At 45.4% G+C, this 20,461-nt stretch overlaps 1 protein-coding gene across 1 annotated transcript in view; it reads right to left on the bottom strand.

Moving 5' to 3' along the window:
• The window catches only part of zdhhc8b (zDHHC palmitoyltransferase 8b), a 58,877-nt gene that overhangs the window by 4,727 nt on the left and 33,689 nt on the right, over positions 1-20,461 (bottom strand). The window contains exons 2-8 of the mRNA XM_030105661.1: positions 7,748-7,869; positions 3,771-3,928; positions 2,515-2,687; positions 2,300-2,402; positions 1,856-1,947; positions 1,066-1,198; positions 270-375 (exon numbers count right to left, since the gene is read on the bottom strand). Coding sequence (XP_029961521.1) covers positions 270-375; positions 1,066-1,198; positions 1,856-1,947; positions 2,300-2,402; positions 2,515-2,687; positions 3,771-3,928; positions 7,748-7,869 — 887 coding nt within the window. The remainder of the gene's footprint in view (positions 1-269; positions 376-1,065; positions 1,199-1,855; positions 1,948-2,299; positions 2,403-2,514; positions 2,688-3,770; positions 3,929-7,747; positions 7,870-20,461) is intronic.

A 20,461-nucleotide genomic window follows, 5' to 3' on the forward strand; every position in this document is an offset into this window, starting at 1 on the left:
ATGTTGCAATGATTCACTCTGAAATCGTACCGCCAATCTGGGGCTGATTCAGTGAGCAAGGCGAGCCTCCTCGCCACAAATCACGCCGAATCCCCGGCCAGGCACCAAAAAGGGCCATCGATCTGACATCAGAAACCAACATTTATCTGAACAGGCAGATAAGAGAAAGGGGGATGCTGGCGATCTGAGGCTGTCTGGAAGGATGGATGACTGGCAGGAGAGACGACGAGGGTTCAGAGGTCGCGCTGGGCGGTTATTTTGGTCCTTACCTTCACTGGAGGTCAGCTGGCTTTTCAGCTGGTTGTACCTGTCGGCTTTGGGTGGCAGAGGCGGCTGGATGTCTTTATCGTCCAGGCCGTCCAGGCTGCTCTTGGACTGCAGGGGGGAGAGCAGGGTGTTCAGAACAGGTGTGAGAGAGAGAACCTGCTGGCGTTCAGGATGCAGAGTGGGGGGGGGGGGCGTTCGGCAGATGCTCTGCATGAGCTTAAATGTATTCTTTTTAGTGGCTAATGAAGCGGAAAATGATGTCTACGGCTTTTTCAACGGGGCGCTAATTCTGATCGTAAAAGGAGCGTTTCACCAGTTCTGCGTAAGACGAGTGGCAGGCTTCAAGGTCTTTATTTTCAACCACTTCTCAGGCGTTTAGGGAAGGAGGGAACATCATGTGTGATTTGGTTTATTCAGATCGTGTAAAAGTGTAAATGTTCTCATTTTAGACAGAGATTTTTTTTTAGTTTCAGTTATTTAATCTTTGTTGAGAAGCTTCTATGTGGTTTATTGTGGAGAGGACCGTCCTCCATCACAGCGGATGAAGGAGAGAAACAAACAACCGACGACATGAATTGAGGGGGAGGTGGAGGAGATCCTGCCCCCGGAAAGACTCCACCGTGAAACAGTTATCCGAGATCCCAAAACCATCTCCGCTTCTTCTTCCATCACAAATTACACATTAAATCTGAACACCGCGTCTTTACAGGCCGTCCTCAGCCTCTGGTCAGTGTGAACATGTCCAGATGATGAACCCCATAATGAGTGACTCCCAGCGGGAGCAGAGCAGCGGCTCACCTTGGAGCTGATGATGGTGCCGTGGATGCCGTTGTCGCTGATCTTGATGGTGATCTGCCTGTCTGAGAGATCCGGTCTGATGAACGGGGGCTGAATTTTCACTTGAGGCTTTTTCCTGGGGTCCAGCATGTACCTGCACACGTTCAAGACACATCAGGACGCCCGATCTTTATCGTTACGTCGCACAAATTTAACCTGTTCTTCCAACAGGTGGATTGTTGAAGGCTCAGGTTGGACATTATGTGACTCAGTGAGTCAGTAAATCAGAAACCTTTCAGCGGGGATCGAGCTGCAGCCTCCCGGCAGCGCGGCGCTTCACACCCACCTGCCGGCTGCCTCCGCCGCTCGCTCTGTCGGTTTTAATGGAAGGGGACTCGCCCCGGTGGGATGTAAAAACTGGCGTTGTGGGTTTTAGCGGCGCTCTGCGTGCGTGCGTGTGCAACGTAAAGAAGCGCTGTTTCCCGTTAACTGCTGCTCGGCTGTGCGAGTCGATTCTCCCAGCCACCTGCCTCCCCCCGGGGGGGGGGGCTGGCTGCTCTGAGGCAGAGCTGGATCCACACCTCTGCAGCCACCTCCGAGCACGTGCGCACAGTCACGGTGTGATTTTTTTCTTTTTTTACCACCAGTCATTACACTGGCTATTGCAGTGGGGGGGGGGTTTGATGGGACACAACCCTACATACATGCACATCAATATGGATCAGTCTGCTCAGACCCGCACTAAATCCAGCATGAATAAAGCAGGAAGTCTCTGCCGCTGGAACACACGCAGCTCAGGGAAGCGTCTTACCTGGGAGCCAGGGGACTGCATAAGACGTACTCCACGTTGCCACAGCAACCCTTGGTGAAAGGATTTACTCCTCCACGAAACTTGCCCGTCACCTGAGGAACATAATGCCTTGTTCAGAGCGGGCAGTGAGAGGGAGGCACAAGGCCACGGGGCTCACACACTGTTCACACACACACACAGGAAGAGAAAAGACGGTGGTATCCACACAGCTAACGCGTCGGGCAGGATCCCTGACGCTCATTAGCATTTGCGTCATTCGCTTTACTGTCCGTACCGAATTAGAAATGCAGCGAGGGACGGCGGTGGCCAGATGAAATCATGTGAGCGAAGGCCGGCCGCTAACAGCCGGGCTCAGATCGCTTTCAGGGGTTAAATAATTGATATGATGGAATAAATGTTTGATATGTGCGATACGAAGCGCCGCTGCGGCCGACGTCTCCTCACCTGCTCGTTGGTTGTTCGCCCTCGAGCTACAAGCACCATGTGAAAACCTGTGAGACCCATGACTGGAATAAAGAACAGCCCCGCAATGCACATCACCACCAGGCTGGGCGGAAAGGTCAAGGTAAAAAAAAAAAAAAAACACCAAGCATGATCACATACACGTGAGGCTGCGATAAGTGTGAAATGAGAAGGTTTCTGCTCAGCTTGCAGGATACGTGACGGTGGTGTGCAGCGCCGCCAGCCTCTCCCGGTGGTGCAGGACGAAGATGAGGCCGAAGGAGAAGACCCCCATCATGTGAACGCTGAGCGACAGCAGGAACAGGAAGAAGTAGCGGTAGTTCCTCCGGCCGATGCAGTTGTTGACCCAGGGACAGTGATGGTCGAAGTCCTGAGAGGAGAGGAGCGAGACAGCATCCAGGCAGTTAGTTCGTCATTTCTCATAAACTGTTTTCCTTTGATTTAATTGTTTTAATCATTTTTATAACTTGTAGCCATTATAACTAGTTTAATATGGTTATTTCTTCCAATATTGTCTTTTTTTTTTTTTTACCTTCAGCTGTTTTAAAAAAGAGATCCAATTCTTGGCCAAGGCTTGTACTCATCAATATTGGGTCAGGACCTTAGGATCTGAGCATTATTAGAAAAGAAATATGCAAGAAAATGGAGGAACTTGGCTTAACCTGGATTCTGAACTTGGATTCAGGCAGTAAACTTACAATGCAACTACATTTTGTTAGGAGATATTTTCATAATGAGTAGAATGTATGGACCAGCCCTCCACAAGAGTCCTGACTTTTCATATTCATTCAATTAAAATGGCAAATTCAGCAGCAAATAGACATATAAAGAGAGAAATATACTTTTAGAAAAGTCTATTTTACATTTATTTGATAAAAGTCAAAACTCTTGACTCCTGTAATGTCACCTTTTTTTCCTTTTTCTTTAGTCTTTTTTGTTAAAACCATAAACACAATGGATCATGAGACACTGATCTGTACAGGCATGTGCTGCAGCTCCAGATTTCCACTTCAAGCCTCAGACTTTTTCCTTTCAACACCTCACTGCACAAAAACACACCGTCGTGTTTGTCCTGGAGATAATGAAACCGTATCTCAGATCCTGAGCTGTACCCGTGTTTCGCCACGCTCAATTAGGCGTGTAAACAGTCTTTGTTGATCTTCTTCCACGGCGCGAAAAGGTTCCTGCTCACTTACATTACAAGCCATTATTATCCGACGACGCCACGTTGAGTTTCATCCTAACTTTTCTACTAAAAACAAGGCAGCGGTCCTCTTTTTTTGTCACCATGCTGTAAACCCACCCTTCCAGCCTCATATTAACTAAATGAAGTGTTTATGTTGTGTTTAATTGATCTAAAAGTGAGGAAGAGCCATAAAAGTTGTGCTTGGCTCCAGTGAGCATCATGGGACAGGTGCGGCGGAGGTCTGACGGGGGTCTGGCGGCGGCGCACCTCCACACAGTTGTCACAGACGCTGCAGTGCGAGCAGCGCGGCGGCCGGTAGAAGTGGCAGGTGGCGCACCACTTCATCCGGACCTGGATGCCCTTGATCTCCACGTTCTTGTAGAGCGGCGCCCGGAAATCATCGTCCTTGTCCTCGTCCTCATCGGCTGTGGAACACACACACACACACACACACACACACACACACACACACAAGGAAAATGCTTAGCACACAGAGCAGACATGTTGAGAGAAACGGGATTGTTTTTTTTTTTTTTTTTTTTATGTAGAAGACGTAAAATGTTCGATCAGTTTTGAACATTAAGGCTCATTAAAAAAAGAACGCCGGGACTCGTGTACAGCAGAACTTGGGCTGTTAAATTTCCCACAAGTTGATTCATTCTCACAATATGCCTGTTTTTTTTTTTCCTCTCTATATAAATGGGAATTGGTGTTTTGCGTCACTGGAACCTGAAAAGATAATTATTCCCCAAAAGCTCCAGTGAACAATACAGGAGTCCATGTGACATTTCCACTGCAGTCAAACGCTGTAATTTTTCCCAAAACTGAAAGTCCCCACATCCTTTTGGAGCTGCAGTGAAAAACATGAGACGATAATTTAGCGGCCGCCGTACAATAATAACTGCAGGGTGATTCAGGTAGCTGCACATAAGGACATAAAGAAAAGAACACGAGCGCAGAAATGAGCGGCGCTGTAGCAGGAGATTGCTTCGTTATTACGGCTCCTCGCAAGTCGATTCAAATGGATTTGGAAGGTAAACCTGCCTGAGCCAGCGGACGCGAACAGCAGTCAAGCCTGCGTCTCCTGCGAGAGCCGCCTCCTCTCCACAGATGCTCTGTGCAGGAAGCGTTTAGCGGATGAAGCAGTGCTCTGGATATTACAATATACACTTACACAGGGCAATAACAGCTTTATTCTGTTTGCACGAAATGAATTCAAGAAGAAATTAAATCGCAATCAATTGATAAACACATTCAGTGTAAAGTGTTCTTAGTGGATTTTGGTGTTACATTCCCATTACATCTTCTCTCTGCCGAGCTATCCCTGATTTGTAATAATGCACGCTTATATTTTGGGCATGGGGCTGTTATGAGTAAGAGTCTGAGACGGGATTAAAGGGGTTTTAGACTCAAACTGGGAATCGCCATTTATGCTACAAAGCAGTAATCTTTGCATACAGTTAATTACACCTTGCTGTGATTCAGTGGCCGCCTGAAGGAAGCTCAGGTAGAACGCCACCTCTTGATGCTTCATTCTCTTTGGTGGAATGATTGACTGGTCCGAAATAAAGAGACTCATAACTCCAGTCTTTGTGTTTGCTACTGATCACAAGTACATCTGCCTTCGTGGAAATGGGGAATTGATCATTGACACACGATACGAGGTGAGTAAATGAAATTATTTCCCTCCATTGTGACACTCAGGCAGGTCGAACGGCTCAAACAATAGACAGATATTTTCTGTGGAAACAGACGGTACAACACAATATCTTCCCTTCCATTCTGGTTATTGTTGTTTTGTCTTCTGCAGAGGAACGCGGCATAATGAGGCCGTGGAGTCTCTGAAGGGGAGGAATTCTGTGACGAGTCAAACTTTAAAGCAAGAAAAGCAAAGAAAGAGTTTGTTATCTTTAAAAACTGCTGATAAGGACTCGAGTTGCTGCTAATGAGTGAGAGAATCGTCCTGTGATTAGAAAATACAGTCAAACGTCCTTCAGTCTGGAACATGTTCGTAACCGGCCCTTTGAGGACGGCAGAAACAAAGCATGACCACAAACGATCCACGCTGCGTTCAGAGCTAAAGCCAGCGAGCGGTTAACCTCTCTGAATGAGACCTTTCATGATTTGGCAGCTTGTCACAGAGAATAATGAGCTCTGAAGGTCTGAAGCCTTTTCATCAGCTGGCTGCTCCAGTTCGTTGAGGGCAGAGGTGGGAAAATCATTTTAAAGAGGGGGGGGGCACACAAACTCAGGGGGGCTCACTGTCTTTACATTTCCAAGGAAAAACTGTTCAGTTAAAGCTTTGTGAAATCTATACATGCTTGGTGTATTTCCAGTGAACTCTGGTATAGCTGTAGTAGAAGAGGTGATGGAGGACTGTGTGTTTCTTCGTAGTGGTGGTGTTTGTTGCACTCGGAGAAATCCAGAGTTCAGTTCAGGCCTGGATGAATAAAACTGACTTGTCTTTGGGGCTTCACAGTTTACTGAAGCGTATTAATATCCACACTGTTACCAACGCTGTAGATCCTCCGCTGTTTTAATTTTACACAGAAACCAAGATTATGTAAACAAACCTGCTGAACGTAGAGTTAGAAATAATTTCTTTTGTTTTTGTCTACTTGGGTTTAAAACATGAAGTTCTTTTATTTTTTCTGAGTTCTGTCACATTCAAGGTGAAATCCAAGAGCCCAGCGATTTGTTCTCCAACTAAACACACAGCTCAACTCTGACCTCTGAATCCACGAGTTGTTAAAGGCCTTCCTGATCCTACTTACTAAAACAGCAAACATGGATGATTTTCACTGAGAACAATGGGACGACACAGATATGAAAAAGAGCTGCTGTGCTGTTTTCGAGGTGTACAAATGATTCATTTCACATAATTTCTCATTGACCCCTCGTTGACCTTTCGTTGACCTATCAAGTACATCCAAATGGCCACATGTGACCTTTCTGTTTGTTTGCAAATGACTTGATAAGTAAACAATAAATTGATTTATGTTATCGAGAATAAAAGAGATTTGCATCCATCAGCACTGGGCTGCAGCTCCTTCACACCCATAATTGAACTTTCGAACGCTCGACATGCACATCAAAGCACACATTTATCTGGAAAGTGAGGCTGTTATAATAAGATGCCTAAAAGACGGATAAAGCCAGAACAGTTTCTGATCTGCTGTCTGATGAGGAAACATTCTCTCAGTCTCACAAACTGCAGTGAAAGTGGAAGAAATTGAACTAAACTGTGAAAATTGCTGAACTTTGTGATGTTTTTCCTCAAAACTGTGCAGCCTTATTAACAGTCCATCATCGGTTGCCCTAATTTGGAGTTTCTAGAAGAAAAAAAACAAAAAAAGGAGTTTAAATGAGCGTGGTGTCAAAGACGAGAGGAGAAGAGAGAAAGTCTTCATCTGCTCCAAACTTTCATTCTCACTTTGACAACTGAGATAACAGCCTCATTTCTAGACAATTGATGACTGTTCCGCCAGTTATTCTTTTATTAATTATCAGTGTTCTTGTGGGCTCTGCTGACTGTAAAAACATTATTAGCGTGGAGAGACCCTCCTCCTAGTAAAGGATCCAGCAGCAGCAGAGAGACTCTGGGGAGGCACGGAACTCAGACTTCACGCTCTTCCTGATACTTATCGCCCCTTTACGAGCAGAATAACCAGAAATCAGGTGCTTATCATTTACAAGTGCATTACAAACATCCCAGAGGGTCGGCCTCAGTCATCATCACTGAACCCAGACGGGGCTGAGAACAGGAAGAGGAAGACCGGGCGGTTTGTTTAGACCGAGCAGCCGAGAGACGCTGAGTAACCTCAGTCTTCCAGTGTCTTCCTGCATGTCGGACATGTGGACTTTTACAAGTTACTGCTTCGTGTGAGCATTATTTATGGGTTTTCTTTTTGCAAAGTTAATTTTATTTTAGCCATCGACACACAATAGGTGTGGCTACAAGAGTCATAAGTAATCCAGTTAACAGTCAATCTGATTAATATTGTCATGTGGACACTGTCGTCTGATTCAACCGGCCCTATTCGACCGAGATTATGATCAGAAAGTCTGATCATGTAACCACGTTTGATGATCAGACCTTGTGATGTGACTCATCGCGGGGACTTTAGAAACAAACTAGTCAATGTTTTTTTTTTTTTTTAAGAATTCAGACAGCAATCAAAACTCTCAATCAGGAAGCCCTCGCGTAAACGCGGCGACCGAGTCATTTTCAGATGTGCACAAACCTCTGGGGTAGACGCCGGGGTCCATGAAGGTCGCCATGCTGAAGTTGGCCAAGACGAAGAGGAAGACCAGGCCATTGTAGAGAGGCACAGCGGGAGAGATGACCTTCGTTAACCAGGGACACCTGCAAAGACAAACAAACAGCCGTCAGGATTTATTCCGTCTTCCGACGCGTCCTTTTCAGCTGAAATGCTGTAATTTCTTGACACATTTTTCATCACGAGTACGATTTGAGGTATAGTTATTTAAATTGGAAATGTGACCAGAGAGAGAAGTAGAGTCGGGTAGAAGGTAAGTGCTCGGGAATAAAACAACAATAAAGCTGTTAGCTTGGGTAAACCTTCCCCCAGCGGTGCTGTAATTCTCTGCAAATTACCCGGACAGCCATGAATTACTGTCACATTCATTAAACCAGAGGCTGATCCCTGGCCCGCAGTATGCTGCAGGTGAAATTGGCCGTTTAAAAAATGTTTCATGAAAATAATAAAAAAAAAATGTTTTTCCGATAAAAGTGTCGCGCAGATGATTTCTGGCGCGCCGTCTCCTCCGGCTCGATGCTGCTCAACAGAAATGAGAGCTCAGCCTATCCTATGAATCACACTGGAGTTATTCAGTTACCACAGAAGCAGAGGTATAATGTGAAGATATTTAGTAAATAAAGCTTTTTTTTCCAAATCTCACCTGATTTGAAATGGTGAGTGTGTAAAACAATCATACAGCCCCTGATGTCTGGGTAACATTTCCAAACATTATTGTTTGTAAATCCTGCTGAGTGGGATCAAATGAGCTTCATAGAGCTCTACTGAAGAAAAATTCCTATTTTTCCAGTTGCAAACTAGTTTGAGAGTATTTTCCCACTCAGGAGTCGTAACTTGCCGACTTTCCAGCTACTGATAGATTATTATTCTTCAATTGAGTTTAGCAACATTCACAACACAGCCATCAGTCATGTTTTACTCGTAGCACACAATTTATTCGAGTTCAGTCAATAATACACAAAATGTACATCAACAATGAATGGTTCCTTGATATATCGTGCAGCCCTGACAGAAATGTCCAGACACTTTCACAAAGGAGAATCAAATGCTCATATGTACAAGAATACGTGAGATGAAAAATCTCCTTTGGAAGAAACTCTGGCGATTTGGAAAATTCAGCACAGACTTCCAGTTCTCTACACCAACACCAGACTGTTCGGCCAAACCTTCCATCCAACAAAGAGCAACTAACAACATTCCAGCTGATGAAGCCATGAGTTTCAACAACCAAACGAGTGACGAGCCTTGACTGTCTTCCAGGACGCCGGTCTCTGGTCTCTGAAGCGTTCCTCGTCTCACTGTGGAAGGTGGACCGTCACACACGCCGCCCTGTCAGCGTCAGCCGGCCGTTTCCATGTAAAGCTGTCAGCTCAGTCACACAGAGGTCACCAACGGGCAAGCTGGGGCGAGCGCCCAGGTGTGGCGTCTCGTTCACGCCTCCAGACGGATATACAGCAGGCCTCCTGCAGGTCCGAGACTCAAAGGGAATTTATGAGTTAATGTCAGCAGAGAAAGCCGAGGATGCTTCAGAGACAGATGGTCACTTTCGCTCCCCTCGCTTCAGACTGAATTACCGTCGTGCTCAGGCCGGCTCGCACACGCAGTAAACACGCACACACCTCTCATTCTGACGTCAAAAAGTCAATTTCCTGGCACTCGCGCCCCAGGATCATCTTCAATCCATATCTGCTCTCCCGCTACGCCTGTCCCTTTCCTGCTTTGTTGAATTATTCAGAGCCGCGGCTCTCCAACGCCACCAGCAGAGAACAGAGAGGCGTGAACGGGGCCGAGGCGGCTCCTCATGCTACCAGCACACCGGTCCTCACCTCTGTGAGAGGCATGACTTTAATTAAATATCGCTGTGACACGTCGCTGGCGGACTCCCTAAACCTGAATTGGAAATGCGCTGCACAGTGGATGCCTCTTTTTTTCTTCTTCTTCTTCTTCTTCCTGGCAGTAGAGCTACGATTCCTTTTAATAAGACAGTCCTGACAACATCACATGCTAAGCATTTCGCAATTTTATTCAGGAATCCTACAAGTGTTGGATGTAATGTATCGACAAGTCCTGGAAAGAGGCAGGAAATCACAGAACCCCCGTCTTCATATCTCTGTAATATGTATGCATGCCGGGCGAGTCTGACAAGGGAATACATGAAACACACAGGCTGAGATGAAAGTAAAGCAGCAATCCAACAACTAAAACTCACCCTCTACTACTAGTACTGGTTAGATGAGCAGTATTAATCTCATAATGACCCTTGGAAACATCCCTCTGACTGTTGACACACAATTTCAAGATTGAGTGTATTATTAGAAGCAAATCATGGAAGGTCTGGAAAACCACTTTTCTTTAAAAAACAGATAATTGCCCACATCTTTTGAGTAATTGTCTGTTTATTGCCCCCCTGGAGCACTGAGGTGGAGTTTATGGTGAGCGTTCTAACCTGTTGCTTGGTTTTAATCAATTTCCCAACTCAGTCTGAGTCATAGACCTAAAACTTTAAACCATGCTAAGAAATACTTGGCACTATATTAAGTTACTTTAAACAGCAATGTGGGATTTATTAGGTGTTACTCAAACATCTATCCATGAAAACAAATACAGGCCAAGGTTTCTGAAGATCAAAGTGTAAAAATTGCTGTTAAAAAAAGAGGCGATAAATGAAGAGAAAGGGAAAACGTACATGAAGATTATTACAGTGTGTCACACAGATGTGGTTAAATCATATTTTGGATATCAATAGAGCTTGTGGCTCAGAGAGTAATTTCAATTTTGGTGGTGTTCCTGCAGCTTCTTTCAGTTTTTACAGGAAACGACTTCAAAGCGTTATTTAGCAGAACTGCCATTTATTCAGCGAACAGTCTCCATGCTGTGTCATTTCTGCTTTAGCAACAAGTGGATAAGGTACAAACACTTCAAAAAAAAAAAAAAAGAAAGAAAACTGACCAAAGAACAGCAATAGCGTGCAGTTCCACCGCCCCACAAAATCCCAATTTACTCGCCTGTCAAGGGATCATGTGTTTTTTGCCGACGGTGTGATACAGCCGAGCCAGATAGGAAGAGGGGGGGGGGGGGGGGGGGGGGGGGATGGGAGTTCAGCTGACAGCAACCATTTTAGGAGTCTGGGAGCTGACGCCGTGGGAGGAAAATGTGACGATGAGAAAGTCTAATTAAAGACACAGACATTGGTTAATTGTGTAGGAGTAACAAATACCCACAGAGCGCTTATCAACACTGTTTACAGGCCAGCTTTACTGCTTGGGTAACCGCGATGCTTCAGCAGAGGCAGGAAAGCCTCCATCTTGTCAAAAAGTTTGGACGGCGTTTATCGAGGGATTTCTGCTGCCAAGAGGCCAGTAATGTAATGAGTCCGGTTGTCTTCCAACATCGAGCCAGAATGAAGGAAAAGTCCTGCATTCTTTGTGATGATTAAAATGCCTGCAAACAGAGCAGGCTGAGCAAACACTGACCAGCTCATCAGCTCGAACAGGCCTTGAACGCATCAGAGACACACTGTCACGACAGCTGATCATCAGAAGTAAAAGTTCTTCCCAGAAGAGGAACTGACTGACCGAGTGAGGCGAGAGCGAGAGATTAAAGAGGAACTGTCTCCTCACAGTAGTGCATCGACCCACTGCCTCCTCCGTCAGATCAATCGGAGGCAGACTGCGAGCGAACGACACTCCCTCCACTCAACAGCTCCCACTTTGCCTTCCGACATTTGTTAATGTGCAAATGAGTGGAGACTCTTTCCACAGATCTCTTCATTTGAATGTGACTCATGTTGAGAAGGGCACTTTGATGCATAAAGTGCCTCAGGACAGTCGGCTCCACTGAAAATCTGATATGTGACCTGCGCTTTATTGAAGCCATACTGCCATAACGAAGGGATTCACACTCTGCGGTGGGACGGGCAGTTTGAGGATTTCGGAGAAGCTTGAAGGAAAAACCGGACTCCACATCAGACAGAGCCAGTCGAGGCGATCTGGACATCTGAAGGTGCAACCTGGCTGGCTTCTGCTGGAGGAATATCAACAGCTAGACCGAGATTAATTGGATGGATGGATGAATAAAGGAGATGAAAGGAGATGAGTAAAAACCAATGAGAAGAAGACAAGCTGACGGGGAGGTCCTCACCAGGTTTAAAATAGCTAAAAAAATTCTGGATCAGACGCAGGCTGGAAAAAAACGACCACAGGACAGCAGAATATTTAGCTTCTGTGAGCTCGGGGACGAAATGATGGGATCTCAGAGTATTAGGTGGCCTTCTCAGTGCCTGCAGCAGAAGGGAAGTCCCTGGTTGGGGATGAGGATTAAAAACACCATCCCAGCTTTCGGGTGACGATAACCCAGCTGTCTTCCTCGTCACAAATCCTTAAAATCACAAATCTTCAAAAACTCCACTGATTACCAGTCACCTCAAAAGACACCGGCTTTACATCTGTTGATTAAACCAAATCTGCACACTTTGGAGATAAACCACTAATCCTAAAAAAAGAAATCCATGGAGGGAGGGAAAAAGCAGTACGGCCTGTGTGAAGTAATTAGGTGGTGGATCGGGACTTTAAAAGCTTTCTAAGGTAATGGGGCCGGATTGTGGGGAAAGCTGAGGCTCCATAGTGCAGCAGCGATCGATCATGTTCACCACGACGAGCCATCTATGCTCTCACCACACTTCCCAAAGCTATCTGACTACTCAGATCTGTCCGTCCACTCTGCGTCCGCTTTCAATCTGAACCGAAATTACGACTCCGTCTTTCAAAGTTGTTCCTTTATCTTTCTTTAGTGACACTGGTTGGAAGAGCAAAGCCTGAAGAACCCAGAAGTTCGAGCCAATGCAGAGAGACTTCCTGCTATCAGCATCCAACAGATCCTCTTTTTTTAATTGTTATCATATAAAAGCAGACGTTGTTACAAGACGCTGGTGTTTGCACTGAACAGGCTGTAAATGCACAAACTGTCTACACTACTGAGTAGTCATTACTGAAGAGGTTTTATGTGTGTGTGTTGTATTCTTGAGGAAATAACAGTTATAATCAAACAACTGCAGGTGGAGTTTCACAAACTGACATAAATGTAAATTATACTGTCAGTCAGTCTGTCTCCGGTTAGCTCGTGGGAAGTTGTTTTTACCCCTTTACTCTCACTAATTCTATACAAAACAGAGTTTTGTAACAGTGCTGAGGATGAGGAAATAGAGGCTGATTCAACTAGAATATGTGATTGACCATTTTGCAGCAGAGATTAGAATATTGAAACAACAATAGAAGAGCAGCCACTCAAGTAAAAGTGAATACACCTCTACATAAGATTTGGATTTCAGGTGTGTCCTCCAAAAATTCTGCCGATGTGCTCGAGCATCAGCAAGGTGTACTTTATTATCACACTGTTGTATTCTGGTGAAAATACTGTCACTGACATAAACATAACGCAAATTGCATTACTTGATTCAATTACAATGTCAGAATAATTTAAAGTGCAAATGTGAAATAACGCTATTTACACTAAATGCTTACTAATTAAATTAAATGTGATGAACTTTGCTTTGCAACAGCAAAGTTGCTTTAAAACAGATACATTGTTGCCGACTGCTCAGTCAGGCAAGTTCTAAATGACATCATCATCTAAATTGCAATGCTGCTCATTTGCACATGTAGGTCAAATTAGATGATGTCATCTCAAACTGATACATTGTTGCAACTCCTTAGTTAGGAGAGTTCTAAATGATGCCATCATACAGAAAAAAGGAACCACATTGGTGCAAAGCGGGTCCTGTGATGTGATAGACTTACAGCCATAGAGCCCTGACCATTCAATGGCAGCTTTTGAATGGAAGTATCTACTGACATACATCGATAGTGTTTTAGAATTCTTTTACAAATGCAGACATGCTATCTACAGTTACTAATCAAATTTGATTGGTGTCTTGTCTCATATATCACACAGCAACAAATGAATAATTTGGATTAATGAAGAGTTTCCTGTCTGTAATTTGTTCTGTCAATTGATCATATATTCAGTTTTATTACCAATAATTGCACATGCATCTTAAAGTTCCATTAAGAGGGAATTCAAATTCCAGGTTAACTACAACTGTTTTACTAACTGTCTTTCCATAATCCCTTCTTTAAAAACTCACTTTCATAACTCACGAAACTGCAACAACAAAGAACCTTTGAGGGTAACATTGTTTTTTTGAATCGAACAGCTTTGCCGCTGTCATTTTTTTCTGCAGAACAGGTGCAAGAAGCCACATGTGGTGAGATTATGCAGCAGGCGTATAAAGTCAGGCTCATTTAACACTAACTAGGGAGGATCTGATCGTAACGCCGACGTGCATAGAGTCCAACTGAAAAAAGGATTTCAGTGTGGAGAGTTACTGCAAATGGTCAGATGGTCTCCACCTCTCTATATCACCTTTAATGTGGATTATAAATAAAGCTATTATACATGGTGCTTACAGGCTCGCCACCTGTAGCAGGAGACAATGCTGCCGGGCCACTGGGAGCACTTAGAGTAATGTATTCATCTCGTGGTGAGAACGTCAACCAATTGATTAGTTCATTAAGTCTTCGCCCAGCGGGACTCACATGGGAGGCCTGTTCTTCTGCAGGCCGCCAGTTGAGACACACAGATCCACAATCTCGAGCGAGACTGGTGTCATTTCTCCCTCCAGGATTTAGATTTCCATTATCATGTTAAAAAAATGGGAGTAGTATCCAATGGGGAAATTACTTTTCAACGCTCGGAGTGTATCACCTTCGGAAGTCTTTCTCACGTTTATCTCCTCAAGCCTATAATTTTATTGCCATTTCTACCCGGCTAAACCCTGGTGTTTTTATTTTTTCTCTCTCTCTTTTTTTTTTCTTTCTTACATTCATCCCCTATACTCCAGATTCTGACAGCCATGTTTTTTACTCCTCGTAGGGAGTCATAGACTGCTGCATCACTCACTCCTGACTCCCCTGAGAACCTGCCAATCTCTAAGGCAAACACATCCCTGAACCTCTGCATTAACACACATGGCATTTAGTATTCCACACGCAGCAGCAGCAGCAGCAGCAGCAGCAGCAGCAGCAGCAGCAGCAGCAGCAGCAGCAGCAGCAGCAGCAGCAGCGGCGGCGGGCCTGTTTTCAGCGGAGGTGATGTTTGCTGGAGGCGAGGAGCAGTACAGGTCGGCCGAGAAGCAGGGAGGCTCCACAAATTGAATGGGTATCAGGAAATTCAGCTCCTCAAGCCTCCAGTTATTTATTAAGGCCGGCTTTTTTTTTCCCTTCCTCCTTCAGACATCGACTGCAAAACAGCAGAATCACAAGCTGAGATTAACATTCAGAATATGTATTTGAGTAAACTTTAGCTATTAGCCTTCAGTGCCTCCAGCAGAAAACGTCAGGTGATAATAAATAATGATTCACACCAGCTCCCAGGGGCCAAAGTGAAATCTTCATGCTGTTCATTTTGTCTGAGCTGTTGGTTTCAATTTGACACTTTTACTTTCCAGCTGAATTAAACAGACCCTATTAATATGCAGTCATTTGTAAGTGATGTACTATCGAGTCCACTGTGTCTGTATGATGGGATGGGAGAGACGAAGCACAAATGCTATTACTCTGAAGAGTTTCACTTTTACATATAACGTTTTACGTTATATGTGAAACTTAGCTTGATTTATTTTCAAAAACTACAAAAATAAAGCATCGTGGATCATGTCAGAATGCTCCTTTAATCAGTTTCTTCCCTCGTCCAAACACCTCTATTCTTGTGTTGTAACGACTTGCTGTTGTAGGAGGGAGCAGCTGAACAGACACTTCTTAACTGAATCACTATTTCTGCTTTTCCCGAAGTCTATTTTCACACAAGTGTCTGTTCCTCCACTTGAGTAGAGGATGAGAGTCCTTAATGTCACCTCTGCTGAACCATGTCTGGCGACGACAATAACCACAACGCTCCGGATCCTGCTGCAGACACGAGAACAAACTCAAGGTGAGCACAGAGGAACTTCCAGCAGATGAAAGTGAATACGTTATCCCTTTGTATACATGAACAGAGCAGCATTTTAATACCGGCTTGAGACATTTGCAAACAAGCAGTAATGCCTCGCTAATTTGGAGTCTCTGTGAGACGCTTCCCTCCCTCCAAGACGACCAAACGGAGGAGGAGCCGTGCAGCTGCAGGGCATACTCGATTCCATCTGCGTGCTTAGAGCTCAGCGTCATTTGCATTTTCATAATTGCATAAAGGGTCCATCTGAAATGAAATTAAACGCTTTGCCCCCTCATGCAACCCTTCTAAATTTACATATTCATAACCCCCCCCTTTTTTTTTTATTGTCTGTAAAAAGCGGGAAAGAGACAGTCCGTCCAAGGGGGGGGGGGGGGGGGGGGGGGGGGGGGGGGGGGGGGGCACATTTTCATTTCCCCCAGCCATGAATGTAGTTCATCCAGCTCAGCCCAGTAAAAACCACATCACACTAAAAATAAGCAGAGTGAGCAGTGATAGTATGACGGATACGACCTGGCTCCGCACCTATGAGGCTCATGTTTAAATGAACCGTTTCATCTCCAAAGCTATATTTACAGGTCTGCTTTTTGTAGACTGGAGCTCATAAAAAAAAAAAAAAAAAAAAAAATAGGAGTGAATTTTTTAACACTGACATCCATCTTTCGTGGAAGGTGATAACATGATGGAAACAAATGTCCTTCATCCAGTTGCTTTTAAATGGAGGTGAGCATTTGGTGTGAGCAGATGGTAATAAATCTAAATATTTTCTTATGGGAGAGGAATGCTTGCAAATGTGTGCCTGTGTGTGTGTGTGTGTGTGTGTGTGTGTGTGTGTGTGTGTGTGTGTGTGTGTGTGTGTGTGAGGGAGAGAGAGTGTTCATATCACCTCCCTTCGCCTCGTCCTCCTACTCACTGCCTGTGCAATACTAATAAAACCACACATATGCGATGCTAATCTCCCTGTTTATTTCCTCGATAAGAGCTCTGCAAAAGTACAAATCTCTCTCTCTCTCTCTCTCGCGCACAACGGGGAAAACAACAAATCAGCCGTCTGCTCCCTTAATCTAATGAAACCAATGTCAGTCACATTTCCTGATGAGAAACAGTCGGACATGTGTCACTAAATAGGTGCAACCGACTGCTGTGTGGGCCGAGTCAGTGGCATAAACCTCCCCGGGGGGGGGGGGGGGGGGCGGATGGCACATGTGCTGCCCGTTTTTCAGGCACCCCGTGGGAAAAAAGGGGGAAGCAGCCCAGTGGCATGGGTCAGCTGGAATAAATGAGGATTACAGGGCCAAAAACAGTGAGGCTTAGCTGGACCGGTGCAGTAAATATCTGAGGGCATTTAGACGGCGGCAGCAGAGGCAGGCCGCCGTTGCCAGCACAACTGTTGCCTCCGTATGTGCGGCTTTAACTCCGCCGGCTTGAAATATACGTCCGCATGACACCCAATCTGGATATTGGCTTTTTGGGAGGGGTGAGTGGGCGGACACGGCCGAGACGGACCAACAGCCACCGGGGCTGCTTGCTCAGTTGCCAGGCTGATACGTACGAAGGGAAAGCAATGCCTGCGAAAAGGTAGCTCGCCCTGCGTGTCACATTCCTGGACACTCTCATTCTGAGCCCCAAGCACCATCCAGTGCATGTGTGGCCACTGTCGACGGCATCCAGAGTTACGACTCAAAGAGGCGGCAGACTTTCAGTCCTTCGGCCTGGTGTGCAGCCGGTTTTAAAGCGGCTCAAAATCTCAAGATCACATAAATGGAGAGCTTATATCTCATGTCAGATAGTTTGCACAGTTCTATCATGGAAGTGCAAACATGCAACAATCTAACATAAAACATGGAAATCCTATTTTTTCTTGTAAACTGTGTCTCTAGAGTGCTTGAATTATTGATCCCAATAAGACTTTTATCAATCATACTGAAAAGTTGTGCTTGAATAAAAATGATTCAAAGTTAATAAAGTTATCCAGAATCTAGAAATCACCTTAAAAACACATCTCACCTACCCAGACACGCCCCGACTCCAGCCCATGAGATAACAGTGCTAACAACACCGTCCACAGCAGCCATAAAGAGTAAACAGGCCTCCATCCAGGTTTTAAACCCCTCCCTGACCTCTCTTGCTGTCACGGCGCTCTTTGGAAAACAGATTTATTTCTCAGGCAAAGCAGAGGGCAGTTGGTGACAAATCCTTTCTACCTGCATCCGGCTGACTAAGCATGTCTAAGAAGAAGCAGCGAGGTGGAGGGGATAAGAGGGACTGACCTGAAACCTGAGGAGGTCCTCCAGAAATACAGCAGACAGCAGAGACACGCAGACATACAGAGACTGAAAGTTAGACAATCTCAAATACCCAGAAAGAGCTTCAACAGAGTGAAGCGGCGTCCTGACCCCGAGGCCTCGTGCCCATATGCAGCAATGACCCATCACCCTCTCATCTCCTAAAAATCCCGCCCTCCAAGACACAATTATAACTGTTACGGCCGTTTATCTGCGAGCGCCATCTGCGAGCAGCACCAGTGAGGTCAGTCCAATTCTTTTTTCGCTTCCTGCAGGAAGCCGAGGCTGAGCCCAGACTGAGCGAGTACACAAACACAACAAGCTGCTCCCTAAAGGACAGAGCGGCCTCTCAGTCCGCAGCAGACACAGGGAGGGGATGTCTGAGAGCAGGGAACCGACCCACGGGACAGCCTGGCATCATGTAAAAACGACTAAAAAAAACACAAACAGGCAGCGATAGTGACCTGCCTGGCAATCTGAGTGTGGCTAATCCGTCACTTTGAAGGGCATCGCTGTTCATTTTTGAGGATCAGATCTACAGGGAGCTCGGCTGCAGGTGTGCAGAGACATGAACGACAGAAATCTGTCAGAGAACACACGGCAAATAGCATTTCTAGAGCTAAATTAGATGAAGCACACGCGCTCGCTCCATGATTTGTACGGTCATGTTGCTTCTCTGCAGCAGTCTTGGCGCTCTGTCGCCGCATCAGAAGAAGCCTTCTGGTCCTGGTGATATTTACAGAACACTCACCGACCTTTACACACAAAAAAAGACTGATTGGAGAAGACTGTGTGAACACATTATTATTAATGACTTAACTGACACACGTAGCACAGATTGTGCATGCAACTGCATAAGTAGGTCTTCTAATCTAAAACAATATGGATGTCGTACGCACAGATAAACGCAGGCAGTGTCAAGCAACAGCAAACTGTGCTTCTGTTTGTGATCCACTTCTTTGCTGCCGCCTGCCGCTGCAGAGCCCATCAGCCTAATGAACTGCTCATCAATCAGTTTGATGTACACACATGCAGCGGCTGGCTGGTACAGAGGTTGGCAGAGACGGATGGCACAAGACCCGACTGGCAATAAAACAAGAGGAGATGTTCATAAAGATTACACCTCTCCCCCGTCATCTCCCCTCTTCCCGTCAAAGCTTTGGTTAAACACCAGTGTATAGTCGAGGATTTGTGTGAATCACCTGGAGGGGAACTGTGCAAACACAAAGGGGGCGTCGTCTCATGTAAGCTGCTGGAAGTGCTGAGGAGCTCTGGAGGGACGCAGCAGCTCTCTTTGTGTTGGAGCTGTTCTCTGGCGATAGAGGAGCGTTGTCAAATCCAGGTCATGGAGGGTCACACGTCTCCCTCCTGCTGCAACCCGCTAATGATCGGTTCATTATCAGGCTGCATTCATTAGAGTCCGCGGCGCTGTGGCAGCCAGACATCTAACACAGTGGCCTTCTGGGAAAAGAACAGCCCTGCGACAGAGGTACGGCGAACGCTGTCTGTGGTCACTGGTGACAATTATTCATCCACGCCTCTCCTGTTGGTGGACAGGTTTGGGTCAGCTCAGCCGGAGCCAATCTCACATGACATTGGAGTAAAGAACAGGTCGGCAGGACGTCGCACAACTAACGGGCAATATGGAGAGAAGTCATGAGTATTTATTGAGGATTACTGTAGAAAACCACAGTAGAGAACAAAGAAAACCTTTTATACTTATCTATTCTTAGATAACATTATAATTTTGAAATTTAAAGGTCTTAAATATCTAAACTTGTCACTTATGAAAGGTCAGTTTGAGACATTTTAAACACCACATATGGCTCTCTTATCAATTGGACTTTTCATTTCTACAACACACCCTTCCATCTGTTATCGCCACTCAAGCACACTTTGTGTTAATCTAAACAGTTTCTGCTCCAACTATTTAGTAACTTGGCTGGCTCGGCAGTGTTTTAATGAAGGCTGGAGAAAACATTTTCACTTTCATGAGCAGTGGGAGCAGTTGCATATCACTCCAGTCCGGCCTTGGAGTAGACCCAGATAAAATCACGGACGTGTTCCTGAAATGCAGACCATTTCCCTCACACACACACACACACAGCCCTGAAACACCCCTCTTTCAGCTCCAACACCTGGAGACGTTTCATCTGGACTGGTCGGGGCTTTCCGATCGCCTCCTGAAGCCTTGACATCACGGTGAAAACTGGACTTTCCCTGAAGACAATAACACGAGACGCTCAGCCAGAGCCGGAATGTGAAACTCTTAATCCTAAGTGATTGTCCATATGCAGCTTATGATGCTGCACTTTCCAATTCAATACACTTGCTGACAGATGTGGAAAGAGATTGAATCCACAGAGTCAATATATATTTAGCACAAAAT

The sequence above is a fragment of the Salarias fasciatus genome, chromosome 12 (genome assembly GCF_902148845.1).
Source record: "Salarias fasciatus chromosome 12, fSalaFa1.1, whole genome shotgun sequence".
Classification (NCBI taxonomy): Eukaryota; Metazoa; Chordata; class Actinopteri; order Blenniiformes; family Blenniidae; genus Salarias; species Salarias fasciatus.